This window comes from Fukomys damarensis, unplaced genomic scaffold, assembly GCF_012274545.1.
Source record: "Fukomys damarensis isolate Sample0158 unplaced genomic scaffold, DMR_v1.0_HiC HiC_scaffold_14, whole genome shotgun sequence".
In the NCBI taxonomy this organism is placed as follows: Eukaryota; Metazoa; Chordata; class Mammalia; order Rodentia; family Bathyergidae; genus Fukomys; species Fukomys damarensis.
This window is the reverse complement of record NW_022900926.1, coordinates 57995554-58015825: the sequence shown is the minus strand read 5'-3', so window position 1 is coordinate 58015825 and position 20272 is coordinate 57995554. Positions and strand designations below refer to the sequence as shown.

General features: G+C 32.2%; 1 protein-coding gene across 5 annotated transcripts in view; it reads left to right on the top strand.

The window, feature by feature from the left end:
* The window catches only part of Epha7 (EPH receptor A7), a 165459-nt gene that overhangs the window by 141828 nt on the left and 3359 nt on the right, over positions 1 to 20272 (top strand). For 2 of the 5 annotated variants that reach the window (XM_033763387.1, XM_010633916.3), the window contains exons 8-15: positions 2695 to 2803; positions 3396 to 3451; positions 7657 to 7770; positions 8704 to 8889; positions 9404 to 9465; positions 10842 to 11051; positions 11741 to 11890; positions 19311 to 19504. In XM_033763387.1, the coding sequence (XP_033619278.1) occupies positions 2695 to 2803; positions 3396 to 3451; positions 7657 to 7770; positions 8704 to 8889; positions 9404 to 9465; positions 10842 to 11051; positions 11741 to 11890; positions 19311 to 19504 (1081 nt within the window). Of the gene's footprint in view, positions 1 to 2694; positions 2804 to 3395; positions 3452 to 6329; positions 6447 to 7644; positions 7771 to 8703; positions 8890 to 9403; positions 9466 to 10841; positions 11052 to 11740; positions 11891 to 19310; positions 19505 to 20272 lie in introns of those variants that run through there. The other 3 variants (XM_010633917.3, XM_010633915.3, XM_010633918.2) reach the window with 2 other exon arrangements.

Here is a 20272-nt window from a genome sequence, read left to right as displayed (position 1 = left end):
GTATCTGGCACATAAAAAGCACTTAATAAATAAGCAGTGAACACCTCACACTGATCAACATAAAAGTGATTCTCAGTATCATTCAGCATTTGATAGACAATGCATAGTTTCAAACCTCATCTCTGTCCCATACAGTTTTAGGACTTTGGATAAGCTGCTTCTCTGCACCCGAACTACTGGGATAATAGTAGTCAATTCAGAGACTATTAAAAGGATTTGATATATTTTATATACAGGACACAAAATTCCATGTATCCCAGCATGCAAGCTTTTTTACTTTATTTATTTTTTTTTATTTTTTATCTATTTATTTATTTATTTATTTAGTTATTTATTTATTTATTTATTTATTTATTTTTGGTCCCACAGATCAAACTCGGGTCCTTGCACTTGCAAGGCAGGCGGTGGAACCACTGAGCTAAATCTCTGGCCCTAGCACGCAAGCTTTTATGTTTCATCAGTCATTTTCAACTTTTTTGATGTTAGGAATTTGATGTCAGTTTTAATACTAAGAGTATTAAGAACCCCCCCAAAACACTGTGTTTATTTCAGTTATATCTGTGTATATTTGTCATGTTAAAAATTACAACTAAAGTTTAAATTTATTTTTAAATTTTTCATTAGTATGTGTTTGTACACTTGATCTTAGCCAAACGGCTGAGAAGCGATCATTAGTATATTTTTGTAGTACATAATGATTACATTCATTATAGAGAACTGGTACTGTGTACCGGTACTCAGTTATTTTTTAATCCCCTTCCTTCCACCAAGGCCACTTTTGTAACAATGATTTTACCATGTCCTGTAACTTCTGGAAAATTCGTCTGTGCACTTGCAAGCAAATGTCAGTGAAAAACGAAAATAATATATTTGTATTATAAAAAAATAAATTTGATCCTATCAATTACCTGAAAAATCGTAGAAGATCCTTAGAGATTCCTAGACTACCCTTTTAAAACTGCTGATAGTCCAAGGCCCTGTGCTAAGAATTAGGTACACACGGAAGTAGGAGACACTGTTTACATACAAAAGGGCACAGAGGCTGTACAATTACAAACTACTGGAACGCATGGCCTGGTATTATCAGCATGTCAAGGAGAAGTGAGTGCATTCTCTTCTAGGGAGCTAGACTGGAGGGAGGATGATGCCTAAGATGAATCATTTCAGCACCATTCGAAAAAAAAAAAAAGTGAAACAGATACTCTTATATCATAAAATTTCTTCTACATAGAATCAACTCACTGTTTGTTTAATTTTTGCAACTTTTAAACCATGACTGTAACCTTTACAAATTGTATTTGACTAGGAAATAAATGAAAATATTGACCATAATCATCAGCTTTTAAAAGATTAAAGCCTGACCATACTTATAAATACTTACAAGTAAGCATTTGAAAATTCTGATTAATTACTCACCTGAGTCCAGATTTCTCATTGGAGCTCTATTTCTGCAACTAACGAATGACTGAGCCTGTGACAAACAGGCATTTAGACCTGTGGGCCTCACTGATTGGAACAAATTTCCACACAATGTGGAGAATGTTTTTCTTCTTCATGTGATGTTCCATTCTTTCTCTTTCTTAAAAAAAGAAAATAAAAAGCTAGATAAAAAAACAAATGAATCAAATAAAAATATTTGAAATTATCTTTTATGTGTTGTATGCTAATAGGTTGTAATGCAAAAATTAGACCTTGAAGTTGTTTTCTTTTGTTTAGTTCCATGAAGGGACTCAGCAGGTGGTAAATTAGGAACTGTACATAATACCTTTGTTTAGAAACTATCAGACCAGGAATTTTTACAGTTTTTCAGTATAGGAGCTATCTCGTTAGGTAAACAAAACTAAGAGTTAATTTGTCAAAATGAGATCATGGATAAAATAGAGATAGGCCAATCAGCAAAACACTGCTATTCCTATTTCAGTGAAATGTACTCTGCCTCTGTATAATTTCCTACTCTAGAGACACTGTCCCTTGCCACCAACTGTATTTTCCATTCTGCCTTAAGTTAAAAATTATAGATGTTGATCACATCTAATAATTAGAATTTCTGTATTATATGATATTTACGACTAGATTATTTATCAATGTACATTTTCATTGTTTCTTTGATGATTTTTCTTAGGCCTACACTCATTTTAAAATATAATTCTCTAGAGAAAGTGGGCCTATGGTGACATACAGTATGAGAAAATTTGGAAAATTAAAGTAGTAAGTTCTTGTTATTTTTGAAATATTCTAAATCAGAGGCTATTTTATGATAGCCTTTGCTCATCCCAAAGAGACTTTCAGAAAAGGCCAGCTGAGCTTGCATTAATGACATAGAAGAATCACTTGGTATTGCACAGGAAGTGTCTACAATTAGATAACAATACAAATGTTTTTTGAAGTACTTGCAGAAAGTTTATCTTGTATAAATAGGCTAACTTCTCTCTAATCTTATCACTTCTTTAAAAAGCAAAAGTAAACATGTATTTAAATTTACACTAGAATTGAAAATTAGAGGGCTGGAGATTTGGCTCAGTGGTTTTTCCACCTGCCTTGCAAGCACAAGGTCCCAAATTCAATCCCCGGTACCAAAAAAAATTTTTTCTCCTAGAATTGAAAATTAAAAGTGAAATAAACTAGATACCACTTTAATTAACCTCTTACATGCCTTCGTAGTATTGTTTCTGAAACAGTTTACTCTGTTTACAGCTACAGCTGTCTCCAGTGAACAGAATCCTGTGATTATTATTGCTGTGGTGGCTGTGGCAGGGACCATCATTTTGGTGTTCATGGTCTTTGGCTTCATTATTGGAAGAAGGTGGAGTATAGAGTTGTACTAAGCATGAAATATATTAATTTTTCAAAATTATGTCAGCCTATTATTGGTTTAATATATTAGAATTTTAAATAATAAATACAAACATCTCTTGTGTGATATTAGACTTTGAAGGTGACAAAATTGTTATTCTCTCAACATCAAAATACAGTAAGAATTTACAGAGAATGAGTATTATAATTTCTAATGGGTAAAGTTGCTTTGGGTATTTTCAGAGTTACATCTTCATGCAAATATACATGATACCTAAGGAAATATTTATTCTTTTATTTATTAAATTAAGTCTGTAAAAAAACTGTTTATATGATCTTGACCACTCATTGATGATTCCACACCTCACACACATGCATAAAGTATGACATTTACTTCATTTTTGGTGCGGTTTTGAAATCATATGAATTGCCATATTATTACTCAATGGGTTCATGACTTTGGAAAAGAATCTTTTTTATTTAGTTTATAACTCTAGCATGTTGTTAAATAATACGACAGATGATAAGATATATAATACTAAAGGTTAAATATATATTCTGAGATCATTGGTTGAGATCATCACAGATTTGCTTCTTTACAGGCACTGTGGTTATAGCAAAGCTGATCAAGAAGGGGATGAAGAACTTTACTTTCATTGTAAGTGTTTGGTTTTTCTTTATTATTATATACCCCAATTAATTCAGAAATCGGATTGTTAGTATTGGCATGGACAAATTCCTAATGCATCATGCTTGAAATCATGCTTGAATTGAAATTATAATGAACTCAGATTATTGCCTTTAAAATATTTGAACAAGATATTTAGGGAAAAAATCATATGAAACAAATACGCAAAATAAGATAGATTCCAAAATGTTATATAAGAGCAGGATATTCAGCTACTTTTATATCACAGTTTTTCCTTTTGTAAACTTTCCCTAATTCTTTTTATGATTCTAATAACAATCCATTAAATGTTGCCTGTGCCTATTTTTTAGCTAAGGAATTTTTCAAATTAGAAGGATGGATAGTCTTTTCCCCCTCCTGATGTATAATGATATGAAGAAAAGCTGTGAGGAGCCTCTTTTCACTATAATTTTTAATATCTGCTAGATATTTCACAAAACATGAGTAACATAGTAGTATTCAGTCCTTGTGGCTTTTCTATGGATTTGAGTTACTTACTTCTTAAAAGTTCCTATTAGAAATTATATCTGAAGAGCGGCTAGGAACCCAAAGAAAATAGATACCATCTGCATTAATCTCTTTCTTGTTACAAAGTGACAAAAATGAGAGCCACGATAGCAAATGTTGCACTTTATCCAGACAGAATAAAACCTTACCAATCAACTGATTCAACTCAGATAACTAATGTCATTCTTATCCAAACTCATTGTTATTATTTTAATCCTTTAAAATATTAGAAGCCAAATTATTATTTTTCTTAGTATCTATAATTTTTACTCTTATTTTCTCATGTTGTGGATAAACTTCCTACTAATGGCATATGAATTATATCATTTACTTAGTAATTGATCATATTCTTATGTCAGTATATGAAAGGACATGGTCACAGACTATGTCATAAGAACATGAGTTAAGAATTTCTAATCATTATAGAATTTTCTTTTTTAAACCTCAAAGGAATATGTGGTTCAAATATATATAAGTTGTGAGTACTTTTTATCATTCTAAAAATATTTAATATGATTTCATAAAGGGACATATGGGATACTACAAATTACTCAAGTAAAAGAAGGGTGGTTTCATGGACCCCTTCAGGCCACTGGATGTGCTAACAATTTTATATATATAATAATATTATTTTTCTTAAAGAGGGTGTCCCAAAGCATGTAAGGGTCAAGCATCACAATACTTGAACCTGCCCCTGATTATGACTAAATACCTGTGACTCTGCTACCTGACTTGGAATTCTTGTTACACTCCCACTGGAACCTTCCTTTTGCTAATTTTGTAGAGATTTTCCTGTGAAGACCCTCAGTGACAAGAGCCCCTTGGCCACTTTATGGCTAGAACATGTACAGAAAATTGGTGTTCACATTGTTTTCTCTTTCATGAAAGCAGAGAATGTTTTTAACATTTCCCCAAAATGAAGGATCAAAACTTGACTATCTGAATTTTTATTTCTAATGTAAAAGATATATAGAAGGGTAACATATGAACATAGTTCATGGAATCCCTGATCCTACTTATCTGGGAATAATTTAGTGGCACAGTTATTTAATATTACCGTAATCAGTATGTCACTTTTCTTTGTTTCATATATCTGACACATCTCCAAATTATCAAGCATGCCTTAGGTTGTTTACTTTTAACTTGTAGGTTAATGCAGATGTTAAATTGAAACATGACTTATCAAAAATTTGTTTATAACTTTATGTTTAATAGTCATTCAGTTTTAATACTTTAATGCCATTCACTTTTTTGACATTTCACATTCACTTTAAAATAAGAAAAAAATGTATAACTACATGTCTTACTTATGAGTATAGACAAGATAAGCTTGCTATTTATCAACAGATTTCATCTCTGTGGCAGAATATCTACAGTGGTTTTAAAATATTCAACGTTTATGAGAAATGTAAATGAGGTACTGAAACACAAAAAAAGGTCACTCTTAAATCGGAATAAGAAACAGACCAGAATATTTAGACATTATGTCAATATTTATTTTAAAATATCTTATTTTTAATGAATAATGAAAAAATAAAGCACACTTAACATTTTCTATCCTGGTATATTCTTGATATTTTTGAATCATGCTTTTTCCATGGATATCTTTGTCGTCATTTGATGGGAACTAAGCACTTTATTTTACTTTATGGCTGTATCTAAAATGCTTGAAATGCAACACTGTGATCTCCAGCTATTTACAAGTTGGTATCTGTTTATTCCCTTAGTACACCGACAATTTTTCCTAGGTGCTAAGACACGAGATTGAATTTTTACAGAAACTTGAAAGCAACCATTTAACTAGCTTTCAGAGCATGGAATTTAATAGAATGTCCAGTCATTTGTATCAGGTGCCCTCAACTCTCTGTGGCCCCAAGTGCTCCACTTCAAAACAGAAACACAATGCAATAGGTTAGCAAAGCAGTTCCAATTTACATTTTGTTTCCTCCTGCCATTTCTTCTAGCGATGTCTTGGAATCCAAGCTGGGCACTATTTCATGTTTTTATGCCAAAATAGGTCTGGCCTGTCAAAATGTTTTATGACAGCTTGAATAAAAAACCATCGGAGAGCCATTTGAGATGCAGAAGGCTATGTATGTCCAATCTGACTTACTTATCAAAAACAAAATAATTTTTAAAAAAACAATGAAAGAAAGAAAGAGAGAATAAAAAGGGAGAAGATGGCTCTCCATCTGCCTGCCAATCTAGGAGGTTAACCTATTGTTTTCTTCCCTTCTCTCTTTTTCTCTTTCCCCCGTCTCCCCTGTATTCCTTCTTCTCTCTTTTCTCTTTCTATCCCCTCTCTCTTTTCTTCTTGTGTTGTTTTTTTTTTCATGTTCAGCTTTAGTAACAAATGAGCATCTGTCAGTTTTATAAACCGCAACAATAATTGTTTAAGACAATCAATTTTGGATAAACAGTCAACTACAGCAGAATAAGTCAAGATTTTTAAATCCCATTTTCCTTTATACATTATGCTTCTTTTTGTTTGTTATATGTTTATTTTTAAAATATAATTTTAATTTAATGTGATGACATAAGCACAGTTAGGCTGCAGTGTAATATATAAAGAAATATATTGTTCTCCAAATAGTAAGATTTAACGAAAAGATTGTTTGGTGGCTTTGTTAAAAAACAATAAAGTTTTTTTAAGGATATAGTGTAATTTTTTTCATTGCATTAGTATAACCAAATATATGCCTATCTATCTTACCTTTGTCTTTAATCAAATGATTATTTGGAATATATTGTTGTAACTGGATTTCATATAAAGCATAGCATTATCTGTTACCTGCATGCTTCTGGGTGCATTTCAATAAGATTTTAACTTTTAAGATGATTCTATGTTGTTGGAATTTTTTCTACCTTTTGTGAGGCTTACTGGCTACCTCCTCATAGCAGTTAAAATCTTCCAAAGCCTTATAATTAAAAGTTCATATGAACCATTTCTCTTTCAAATTACTGTCATACTTGGTTAAGAGATCCCAGGAATATTGTAAATTTTCTAACTTTCCTCTGCATTTTGTACATCTGGCCTCTATTGCCTTTTAAGGTGAAGATGAAACTATGTCTTTAGAAGATTTCGCTTTGATTCTGTGATAGCAGTCCCTCCTATCTTGTATTAATTTTATGTATATGTCAACGGTGGTTGGTCTTTAAAAAATAAATCAAGAAAATAAGTAAGATGTCTAAATGTTTTTAATATTGGTGTCAGTGTAGTAGTCTACCTGTAAATGAAATGTCTTCTTTTCCCAGTGTATTAGTTTGATTGATTGACTGACTGATAGATTTGCAAATGTGTTTCCAAGTCCATTACAAACCTCCATATGGCTTGAACTATGCCATGATAGCAGTGAATTTAATTAAACCTCCCATCTGATAGGCATGTCAGAAATTTTGGTGCATGTCTTTTGTTGATTTACTGGAAAAGCAATTCAGTTAGTAACCTATGAGCTGGATCCTATGTTACCTATAGAAGCTTGCAGATAATACCTATACGCCAACAGACTGAAGTAGTCTGTTAAAACTGCTGTGAATCAGGTGATCTGGAAGCAAGTTCACTGTTCCAAGAAGCACTCTGCATAATGAAATTCCTGGGCTGACTGCACAATAAGTGCTTTGCTTCATCACAGTCATGCTTTCTTACATCATTACAGTTAAATTTCCAGGCACCAAAACCTACATTGACCCTGAAACCTATGAGGACCCAAATAGAGCTGTCCATCAATTCGCCAAGGAGCTAGATGCCTCCTGTATTAAAATTGAGCGTGTGATTGGTGCAGGTAAGGTTGTTGTAGCTTCCTTGTTCAGCTGTTCCATTTAGCCAGGATCGAAAGTCATACATCATAATGACAGCCAAATAATTATACCTCAAGTATAGAACTTTTGCATTCACCTGAACTGTTGGGAGCAATGAGGCTGTACTTGCTTATGAAATCTTAAGAAAAAAATGAGAAAAAGAAGCATGTGGCAGGGAGAGAATCTGTATATATTTGGTTTTATGTTGAATCTTTAAGGGCTTGTTTTTTAAGCTATTTCATAATAGTCTTGGCTGGTTGCTCAAAAACTGATTCTGTAGTTCTTAAAGAATTTTCCTGAATGGAATATACATTTTCACTTACTTGATTTACCATCTTTTTTGAAAAGTTTTATTTGTGTCTTTTTTCTTATATTTGTAGATATTGGCTATTTTACAATTGAAATCATTCATGTAGAAAATTAATGTGTTTCAATTATTTAGAGTATATTATTTTATATATTTTCATAATAATCAAACAGTTTTGCATCCAAGTCCCTTAAATTCAGCATATGTAATACATATAAATATAAAACAAATCTTTGATAAATATTTACTTCTCAAATGTTAAAAAACAGTGGCAACATTTAGAATTTGCTAACGTACTCTTACAGCAGTGTAGCTTGTGTGTTATATTTGAAATCTAAATGTTGACTCTTAAAGGATATTTGATAATCGAATTGAAAATTTGTAGCCTGTTTTACACTTCAGGAAAGCTTAATATATATGAAGAGCTAAAATGTACCTTTAAGTTTTAATTTCAATTTTTCATTCTTTTTGTAAGGGAGATGAAATTTCTCATGTATAGGAATGGCATTCATTTTAACTTGGAGAAAATGGTTTCTTAATGTTTAAAAAATGCTTTTTAAGAAAAAATATTTCAGAAATTGAAATGCATCTGTTTGTTCCATTACTTCAGGAGAATTTGGAGAAGTCTGCAGTGGTCGTTTGAAACTTCCAGGGAAAAGAGATGTTGCAGTAGCTATAAAGACACTGAAAGTCGGTTACACAGAAAAACAAAGGAGAGACTTTTTATGTGAAGCAAGCATCATGGGACAGTTTGACCACCCAAATGTTGTCCATTTGGAAGGGGTTGTTACAAGAGGTAGTTAATGGTTGTATCTATCACTTATTGAATGAACTGCATGTCAGAAATTAGTATTATTGTGTACATAATAAAAAATCATGTACATATTGCACATTCCAAATGAACTGTTTTATATTTAATTAATTCCTTTTTTCTGCCACTTCAGAAAAGAAATTGGGAAAAATGAAATAACAGTTTAAAAATAAATCTGATATATGAAAAGACCAATAAGTTTTTATTTAGCTTCAAAGGCCATAAAAGTGATACAGTTTAGTTTTTATATTTTATATTAGTATTTTCTTTGTCTTTCACTCACAAAGCAGGAATCAGAGAACAGGTCTATTTTTATTTGTATGGCTTAATTGGAGGTATATGAACCATATTCTAAGGTAACATTTATGACTTTCTTGAGCTTAACAGCAGCATTGGAAATATTAGGAATACTCATATCTTACTCACTCAACAACTCAAAAGTTTAGCTTTTTGGCTTTTGAAATAATGGTTTTTTTTGTTTTATTTTGCTTAATTTTAGGAAAACCAGTCATGATTGTAATAGAATTCATGGAAAATGGAGCCCTAGATGCATTTCTCAGGGTAAGTATTAAAATTATCCTCCCATTCAGGATATTCTGTACATGCCACCAATATAATCTTGAGCTTAGTTTTGCAGTGTAAAATATGAACTTTATAAAATGTGAGGTCAAGAAATTATCTCTAAAAATCAGATTATCAGAGATCTAGACTGAATTAAACTAGAATATTGTGAGCATTTTAATAATAAAGTGTGGTTTAAAAAGTAGTCTCCAGTAGTGTCTAGTACCTGAAGCCTGGAGGTTACCATGAAGCCTTATTTAAATACATGTTAAGGAAAGCATATACAATTATAAATGAGATAAGGAGGTAAATAGTCTTCTCTTTAGAGAAAGTGAAATAGCCAGTTTACATTGACATTCTGATCCCATTTTCTGTAAAACACTTTTTATTGTATTTTGGGAAATTGAGTTTTTAAAATATACAATTATTAGTATGATTTTTAGTGAATGATATGTGACTTTTTGTGAGGGACAAATGCTAAGTACATAAATATGTATACAGTACTTGCATTCATAGGGACTGTTTACTTAAGAAGATGAACATATTAACATTTTCCAAATGGTAAGGAGAATATAATCTAAAGAGGTCATTTTGTGTGATCTAGTGTGATGTATTCAACATAGATTCATAAGCAATTAGAGTTTTGAGAAATTTTAATTCAGAGAGTTATATCATTGTGATATACAAGCAATCATTTCTCCGGGGCATAACCGAGAAGAGTCATCAACTTAAGCCAAAGTCCTGTGCTCAGCATGTTTGTATACACTTGTTGAAAACCTTGAGTTCAAAATAGTTCAGAAATACATAGTGGCCTCTGATTGCAAATATTTCTCAATGTTGCCAGTAATGTTTCTAAAACAGAGGAATAAAATGAAAGCAAAATCAAACACTACAGTAAGTTTCTACTTTGTAGTTTTTCTTCATTTTCAATAAAATATTTGCCCTTTCCTTTTCTTTCAATCTGGCAGAAAAACTTAATATATGTATATTCATCTTTTAAAATATTTTTAGATTATTTACATAATTTTTGTGGCATTAGAGAGCACTTAGCTGTCGGAAGTAATATATTTCGATATTCCTTTTCCTTTTACTTAAAATTTATGGATACTTTTACACACATATAATCTCAAACTACTATTAGTGATCTTAAAATAACAAATTAATATAGATCATGAAGCAAGTGCCACAGTGTGACCTTATTTTATTTGACTGCCAGTTAAATCATCATGTTACGTTTTTTCACAATGGTCCCTTTAAAAATCAACACTTCCTATTACACAATCATAAATGACAAGTATGCAGACGGTTCTTAGGGTGAATTTTGTCCTCGTTCATGGGCAGTTATCTGAACTTCTATTTTGTCTGTCTTCCTGCAGAAACATGATGGGCAGTTTACCGTCATTCAGTTGGTAGGAATGCTGAGAGGAATTGCTGCCGGGATGAGATACTTAGCCGATATGGGATATGTTCACAGGGACCTTGCCGCTCGCAATATTCTTGTCAACAGCAATCTTGTGTGTAAAGTGTCAGACTTTGGTCTGTCCCGGGTAATAGAGGATGATCCAGAAGCTGTCTACACAACCACTGTAAGAAAGACTATTACTATGCTTCTTTATATTTCTAACATTTTTCTACAGTGAAAACAAGACAATACAAAATTAAACAGAAGAAAAGAGGCGAATTGATCTGGCTTTTTCCTTTCCCCTGTGGAAAAATTATTGTTGTCATTACACACTACATATAAGCGAAGAAGGGACATACTAAGAGTGACAACATTGCTTACCTTCTATTGGAATGTTCCTGTACACACTGTGCAGTTCAGAAGTTCAGACACCACCTAGTTAGTAGGTCATAACTACAGCAGAAAAACTAACACATTTTCAATAAAAATTCTAAAATATATTTACTATGCTAACTCTCCTGATTCGGTACTATGAGAAAAAAGAAATAACTTGAAATTTTATTTTAATATTTCCTATTTTACTCCAGTGTATTAGTATGTTTGCTTAATTTGTCTCTGTCTTTTCTTAGACTTGTTCCCCGTGACCTTATAGGCCTATAGAGTGCGGTTGCATTAAAAAATGAAAACTTATAATGACAGTCTTATAAAAAGATTAGTAACTTCAAACATACTTAGATTCAAGACTGATAGACCTGATGCTGCTGAACTGCCAACCAATATACAAATGTTTATCAGTAGACAGAAATGATTTATAAGTGAAATTATTTATAAGCTCTTATACATATTTGAAATGTCAACTTATTTTTATAACAGGGTGGAAAGATTCCAGTAAGGTGGACGGCACCTGAAGCTATCCAGTATCGGAAGTTTACCTCAGCCAGTGATGTATGGAGCTATGGAATAGTCATGTGGGAGGTCATGTCTTATGGAGAAAGACCTTACTGGGACATGTCCAATCAAGATGTAGGTATTACACTGTTTAAGCAAAAAGGATTTAATACATTAATATCATTTACTATTGGATCATGTTGGTAATAGCTCACTGAGAAGAATTTTTGTAGAATTATGCAACTGGATTTTCTTAGTTATTCACAATTATTACTTCAAATTCCTACAGTTAATTATGATAAGCTAATGGTTCTATTAAGTTTATTTTGGTTTTCCTTCTGAACAGTTACTTTCTCTTTTCACTTAATTTCTCCTGGCATCAAAGAAGACTACAAAGGATATTTCTTCTTAAATAAAGATACTGGTCGGGCCGGGGATTTAGCTCAGCAGTTCGGTGGCCTGCCTTGCAAGTGCAAGGACCCGAGTTCAATCTTCGGTACAAAAAAAAAAAAAGATACTGGTGCTGTGCTTGTATAGTGTGGTAAGAGAGCTCCAGGAGTAAATAAATGCTTTTTGGAGAGAAGGAGGATTGGGTTTCATTTTCTTTATTTCTTTAAAGCTTAGGTTTCTTTTTGTTTTAGTGTTCTGAAAAAAAAAATCTGTTTAAATCGGCCATTGTTGATTAACTGTGTCAAATTTTAATCTCATGATACAATCTAGATTTTAAATCAATAATGGTGTTTATATATATATATATACACATACACACATATATATACACACACACATATATGACTTATAAAATATGGATATTCTGTTGTTATGGGACATATTAAGACATAAAACATGTCGCAATCCTTTGAGAAGAGGAGCTGATAATAGTCTGTAGAAACATATATCTCATACCAAGATAACTTTATAAGTAATGAAATATAAACACAAATGAATGTTTGCTTTAATTACATTGAGTTTAATAAAATGCCATTTCTGTCCATTGAGAACATTCAAATATTGGCAGATTCATATAGTTCAACGTATTGAAAATGTGAGTGAAATTTAGATAAATCTAAAGAAAGCACAAAATCCAAGAATGTTCCCTAGGTGGAACTATGTGGAAATTTGGTGAAGATCTTGTTTACATGTGATGAGAAAATTCTCCAAGAGAGCATCTTGAAGAGTCCAGAAGCAAAGGTTGAAGATGATATATGGAGTCCAACCAAAGTGACTCAGTTTCTTATAACAAAGATACTGGTTCACTGCTGGTTATTGGAAAAGAGTATTATGTCAGGACAGATTGATGAAAGGCTTCTTTGAAGGAGATGGGAACTCATTGCAAGTATAAGCTCTTCAAAAAGTAAGAAAAGAATAATCACTTCTTAAGGAAAGTTTGCATTGTCATTTAGAAAACAAATGTGACCAGCAAAACTATTTTGGAGTTGCTAGCTCTTAAAGTAGTATGTAAACATGGACAGCAGTAGAAGCTGACTATAATTACAATTGCATTATTTTTTTAAAAGGAGATTATATAAATCTTACATTAACATCTTTGTTTATAATTTTAGAACTGTCCATATCAGATTCCTTTCACTTAAAACTTATTTTTAGACAACTAAAGTAAGACTGTTGTTGAGAAGTTTATTTTGGGTGCATCTACGTCCAGATTTCCATGTTAACTGAACAGTTCTACTTGAAATGGGGAAGGGTTTAAATAAGTTAAATATTTTGATGTGTTGAATAGAGTGATTACATGAAACTTTTTATTTGTTTTTTTGTTGTTTTATTTTTGTGTTTCAAAGTGAAAATCTAAATGATGAGTCCTTTTGGCAGAGGCAAAGTTGCTAATATTTGACAGGTCTCAGTGTCAAAGATTTCATGGACTGTCAAGATATGGCAAACAAATCCTTGGGGCAGAGAAAGAGAAATATTTACATTCCCCAGACACTTCATGGAGTTTCACTTCTTTTGACACGTTCTTTTATACCAGATCCCAACATGAAATGGCTGACAGGATTATAAGACGATTTAAATTCAAAGTTTATTTAACTTCCAAAAATAATAATGAAAATTATTAAGAAAGGAAAAATAAATATCTCTAATTTTAATTTTTAAACCCTCCAATATTATTTCTTTATCATAAAAGGGGCTGTCATAAATGCAGAATGATTATACCAAAGAATAATAAATATTTTAAGTGATTAAATGAAATTGTATATGCAGAGTTTAGTTCTGACCTGAATATTTGGTACCATCCTTCTTCTACTTCTTCCTTTTATTTATTTTTCATTTTTAACTTCTGCATTAAACTTGGATACAAATTTGTACAGTAATAATAAATTATCTAATATATCATATTATATAGTGAACTAGCTATTCATGTTCTTATTGTATAATATTCATTATCTGATAGCTACACTGTTAAAGTGCTACTTGAGCAACTATATATAATTTTTAATATGCAAATGGAGAAAAACTGGGTAATTCAAAATAATTCTGGTATAATATTTTTAGAGAAAAGCTTTTTTTTTAAAGTGGAATCTGTGTGAAGGCTTCATGGAGAACCTAAAGAGATCTTTAAACTCCTTAATATATGTGGGATATATACCTGTGTAAAAATATTTATTGTATTTTTCTGGACAGGTTCCCATGATCAAATTTTCATATAAATACATGGTTACAGAGATACATAAATTAGACTAGATGGACTTATTAAGTATACCAGTTCACTTTGCATTGTCTAAATTTAGGAGCTAGGTGTTGTCAGCGACTTTAGAAGGCCCTCAGCCTTGTGTTTTAAGACTTTTCATGAGACATCGTGAAAAGTGATGGCTACATTTCTAAGCAGATCCTCAAAATTCTGGGCTGTGTGATGAATGAGATGAAGTTTCTGTAATCACAATAGAGAAGTCAGTGAGCTAGTTCATTGTCAGGAGGCTTGGTTTCACTCTGGTCAAAGCGGTGAGCAGGAGAAATTTAGGGAAAGGAGGTACGTATGTAAGTGAACAGACCACAGCCAAGTAGTTTATCTCTTGGTAAATACTCGAGTGAGAACTTATTTTGGTTCTCGTACACTTAAAACTTTCTAGAGCTTTAACTGCACTGCAACAGTTAAATATAGATATTTGCTAAAAAATCAAGAGGTTAAGCTTTCTAAATAAATTTTTAACTTCATTTCTTCAGCCAAGTCTGCAGATATTTAGCCTTTTCCATTAATGCCTTTTCAAAGAAAAATCTGTATGTATGTAAATATGGTCAAGCATAATAAATACTGTAGAAATTGAAAATCCTCTTTGGGCTTTCACACTAGCTGTCTTTGAATTGAACTTATATTTTGATTAGTCGAAAAAAGTTTTTTTTTTTCCTTTCATCTTATGAAAGTTTGAAATTATTGTGTAGGTTTTCTGTTTGTGGTATTCAACAAAGTAGTTTCTTCTTATTAGGATATAAGAATAAATTGTTAATTTTATTAGTAGTTTAGTCATAAGGATAATAACAAATTAAGGTTCCATAAAGATACAGGACATAAAGATAATCCCTTCAAATTATCCATTTAGTCTTTAATAGCTTTAAAATTATATTTATAACTAAGTTTATTCTTAACTAGATTGTAAACTCTCATTTTTTTCCACTTAGAAATCATTACTGATATATGACTTTGTATTTTTTCATATGAAGACAGAACAAAACCTGCAAAATATTTTGGTAAAATTTTGACATAATCCCATAAGTGCAGTGCAGCATATTTAATTGTAGAAATGTGAGTCATGTTGTTATGAGGTTAATGAAGTGAAGATGAGCTTTAAGCAGAAGACAGAAGCTGATCTTATTATATTCCATTTTGAGTTATTGCAGACCCATCATGGTAGTGTCTTTCCATGCTCCATTTTATTTAATTATCATGGTCATGCTCTAATAATATGGAAACATTATGAACAAGTAACTTTGGTTTTATTTCTAAATATTTCTTGACAGTTTATGACAAAGAAATGATCCCTGCTTTGCCCCAGAAATCTTTTTAGAAAATATCACTGCTCTTATCACTTCCTGTTCTTCTGGGACCATCTAGATGTAAAATTGCTGTCAATATTTTTCCGTGACTTCTGTTGGAGAGGTAGGGGTAAATCAGTGTAGACAAATCCAAGGTGTTTCTGATCATTTTACAAATTTTAAATACATTTAAAATACATTTAAATAATCACATAATCCCCTTAAAAATACAATTTTGGTCATTTTATCTGTATGCTTTGTTCTTTCCAAGAATATGCAATTATTTGCAGAAAGTATTCTTAATTTTTCTATATGGAAATATAAAGCCATTTATAATCACATGAGTTCTGATGAGTTAGCCTATATCAAATTCTATCTCTTTTATTGACAGCTATGTGATATTGGCCATTTATTTTATTTTTATGTGCTGCATATTATTTTCTCAACAGTCAGTACAATACTAATACCTACCTAATAAGACTTGTATAAAATCAAATGAGGTGATTTCAGTTTAAAAGCCTTTATAGAGTAAGTATTACATAAATGTTTGCTATGATCATTCGTTGTGTACTTAACAGGTAAGTTTTCCTGGTAATTTAACCACATAAAATTGCAAAACTTCGAGGTTCAGTTTGTCACCAAATCATCGCCTTTGGCTGGTTTATCCTCCAAGGGCATAGTTTAGATTATGCTGAACTACCTTAAAAGGCAAAGGAGTTGCCAACAAGTATCTTTAGTGCTTCTCTGGTTAGGGAGCTGATTATCAGTGGGTGCTTTAGTGTCCCAAATTCCATTCTCGTATCAGGGCATTCACTTGATGTTTTATACTCTGCTGCTACTCCTTTAAAATTTTGAAAATTTACAACCCACTATCTTGGAACATAACGAGAAATTGTGCTTTGTGTTGAGATCAGTATTGTTCCCCTGCTATAACAATAAGCTTCATCAGATTTCTATAATGTAATTGTTACCTAGAGAGGTCCTTTAACTCATTCTTATAAGAGTCATTCAGTGGTACTATGCTCTGTTCATTGACACAAGGACTTAAGAATAAATTGTGTTCACCGCTGAAGAATTCTAAATGTTGTCAGAAGCTTGATGCCCTGTTGAAAAAAAGCAAGTCAAGAAGGTCACGAAAAGATTTAGATTTACATTTTAAAGGATGATTTGAAGGGAAGAGAAATTTTATCTGCATTGTTCTGTTAAGAACACCTGAAGAAGCAGGGCAGTAGATTAGGAGGTGATGCAGAATGGAGAATTATGGACTAAATTATGAGCATTAAAGTGAAGTTCTATCAAATCAGATGGAAATTGCATATGCTCAAATACAAGCAACTACGAATAAAGGAAAGAAAAAACTGCCTCTGCTATTGGTTATGATGTGGTCCTTTTAAACACATGAATCTTTGATTGTTATAGTTTTCTTATTCACAAATTAAACCATTGCTTGGCTCATTTAACCAAGCTTTCCAGAAGTACACTATATTAAATTTTATCTAAGTTATTTAACATATAGCACCTTTGAGTCCAAGTACAGTACTGTTATTGGAACGTTATACAAAATCACACGAAGTTCTTAGAATTTAGAACACTTTTTAACATATAATCCCTCCTGTATGTTTGTGATCATCGCAGAGTCACCATTTATGCATATTTGCTTATAGAATAAATAGCTTTATAGAGGGATGTTTTAGATGAGTGTTTACAGTGATCCACCATTTATAGTTACAGTGTCATAAATTTTAGAATTTTGCTAAAATTCAGTTTCACCACTAGTTATTAAAGGTCACCCAGAACAAAGGTGTTTTCCCCATAATTTTTGTTCAAAACAATGTCCTTCAGGAGTAGTCCACACTGTGAGACTTTGTAAAGACCTGTCTATACAACAGTCAGAGATCATATGATTCTTCAGGGAGTGAAAAATGCTTTCCTAGTACTTGGCATAGATTTATTTAAGATGCAGAATCATCAGAAGGTGGTAACTGAGTGGCCATGAATGTGAAAACGGTACTACATTTCTCAGCTTTTTGTCTGAAATGACTGGTATTGCTATTAATTGAAATAGAAAATGTTCAGAAGGAAGACAGTAAGTTCAAGTTTAGATTTAGAGAGAGAGATACCTATGAAGAATCCAGGTGAGATGATCATAGACATGGAAATACTATAACCTAGTTGCTAGGAGAGAAGTAGGGCCAAGATTTATGCTTTTCAAATTCACTCTAATTAAGTTTATTCATTTAACTTTTATATTTTGTCAATTTACCCATACAGATTTTTCTTAAATTAAATTTTACAACAGACTTAAGTTTTTCGCATATTCAAAAGATTTTCTCCAAAAATTTTAATGGCAATATCATTATTAATGACATCCTACACTGTTTCACATTTTATTATGCTATTATTGAATGTCAAGATGAAACTCATGGACATGTTTCTGTAAAGAGAGTAAGGTCACTAACATTTACTAAGGACACCTTTTGTCTACCTACTTATGGCTTAATTTTCTTCAAAAACTCAAGCTTAGATTTTTTTTTTTGAAAGTCATTTTTTTCTTCCATTTTTACTGCTATTATATGTGTCAATGCATCATTATGCCCCTTGAATAGATTTTATTGTAAATCCTCCATATGTGTGGGTTTTTAGCTTCCCATTATCTTCTCTGTGCTGCTCACTCTTTAAAAATTTTTGATGTTTAAGATCTTTCTTTTTTCTGTATAAATAACATATTTGAATAAGTAACTCAGACATTCTGATTACCATGTGCAAATGTTCGTGGAGACCTATTTTTAATTAACATTCAAAGCTTGAAAAGAACAAGAACTCCGGCTGTTATTGCATATGCATAGAGGTATGCTGATAAAAGTTTAAAAGCCAAGACTTCTGACTGCGAAAGCTCTCTCCTGTCACCTTACTCACTCTCCTCTATATTGATTTCTGTCTGCTAGTGTGGAGCCACTGGATGTGAGTCAGGAATGAGTGGTTTCACCTCCTGCGAACCCGTACAAACTGGCTCCACATACCACTTATAACAGTAAAGGCTAATAAGCTTCACATTTTTTAACAGAATAAGTGTGGTTGGTAACATTTTCTGTCATTCTGTGTTCCCATATTTTGATATCTTGTTTAAAAGTATCACTTGCGCTCAACTAAAGTGAATCATTTTTACATAGTCTGAGTAGCTCAGTTTCCTTTTCCACTTGCAGATTCTTTTAAATTTATAGACAAGTATGTGTACTCAAAATGTATGCAAGTAAAATAGTTCCATAACATGTTCTCTTTTGAAAACCTCTGGGATGACATTAAATATGTTTCCATCTCTCGCACCTTGGTGAACTTAATTGCTGCTCCCTATTGCTGAATTAACTAGAAAATGTCATCATATCCTGTACTTCATGAACCCCTTAATAACATGCTTAGTATTTATGGATGTTTTGGAAAAAAAGTAAGTAAGTCTATTTGCAAAGCTATGTGTCTCTGTCATATCTGGATAAAAAATGTTGCCTACCAAGCAATTCATTTTATTGTAATTGAGCCTCAGTCAATAATATTTTAATGTCCTCTTGGCTGTTAGGTTATAAAAGCAATAGAAGAAGGCTATCGCTTACCAGCACCCATGGACTGCCCAGCTGGTCTCCACCAGCTAATGCTGGATTGTTGGCAAAAGGAACGTGCTGAAAGGCCAAAGTTTGAGCAGATAGTTGGAATTCTAGACAAAATGATTCGAAATCCAAATAGTCTGAAAACACCGCTGGGAACTTGTAGTAGGTAAGAAATACTTGAGGGGAGAGAATCTGGATGACAATGAAAAATACTCCCATAAACCTTTTGCTCCTTAACCCTACCTCAATAATAAATGGATTGTTGTGTTGAAATATTAATCCACATTATATATATTTATAGCAGTTTTTCTGTACAGATGGCTTATCTCAATTGCTATTTAAAGAGTTAATTTTTTTCTTTTAAGGTATGACTCACTACCTATCTTTTTCAGAAAACTGTCTAAACTGAATTTTCTGAAAAAATAGCATTTTATATTTGCAGAACAGTATTTTCGCATGGATTTTTATTACTGTTGACTGACAACATATTGTCTATTTTAATGTTTTACTTTGAATTACTTGATAAAATGGTTCTGTGAAAGTTCACAAAAGTAACTCAACACACCATTTAAGAGGTAAATACATTGTAAAAAAAAAAAGTCCATTCGTTCTTTTCATTTGGCTTTCTCCATTATAATGCATATCAGTAATCATTTAGCTCCTGGTGCCAGGAAACTTGATACTCTGACCTGCATTGCTAGTGCTTGTAGAGTTGAATTGACTCCACACACCTCACAAGATAATTTTGGTACAGCAGACACAGTCTTTTCAATATCATTCTTGTGGCCTGAGGAAATTAGCACAAGCCCAGCTATGCTTCCTTCCTCCTAGTTATGCACTTTTAAAGAAGTAAATGAACAGGGTCGGGGATTTAGCTCAGTGGTTTGGTGGCCTGCCTTGCAAGGGCAAGGACTTGAGTTCAATCCCCGGTACC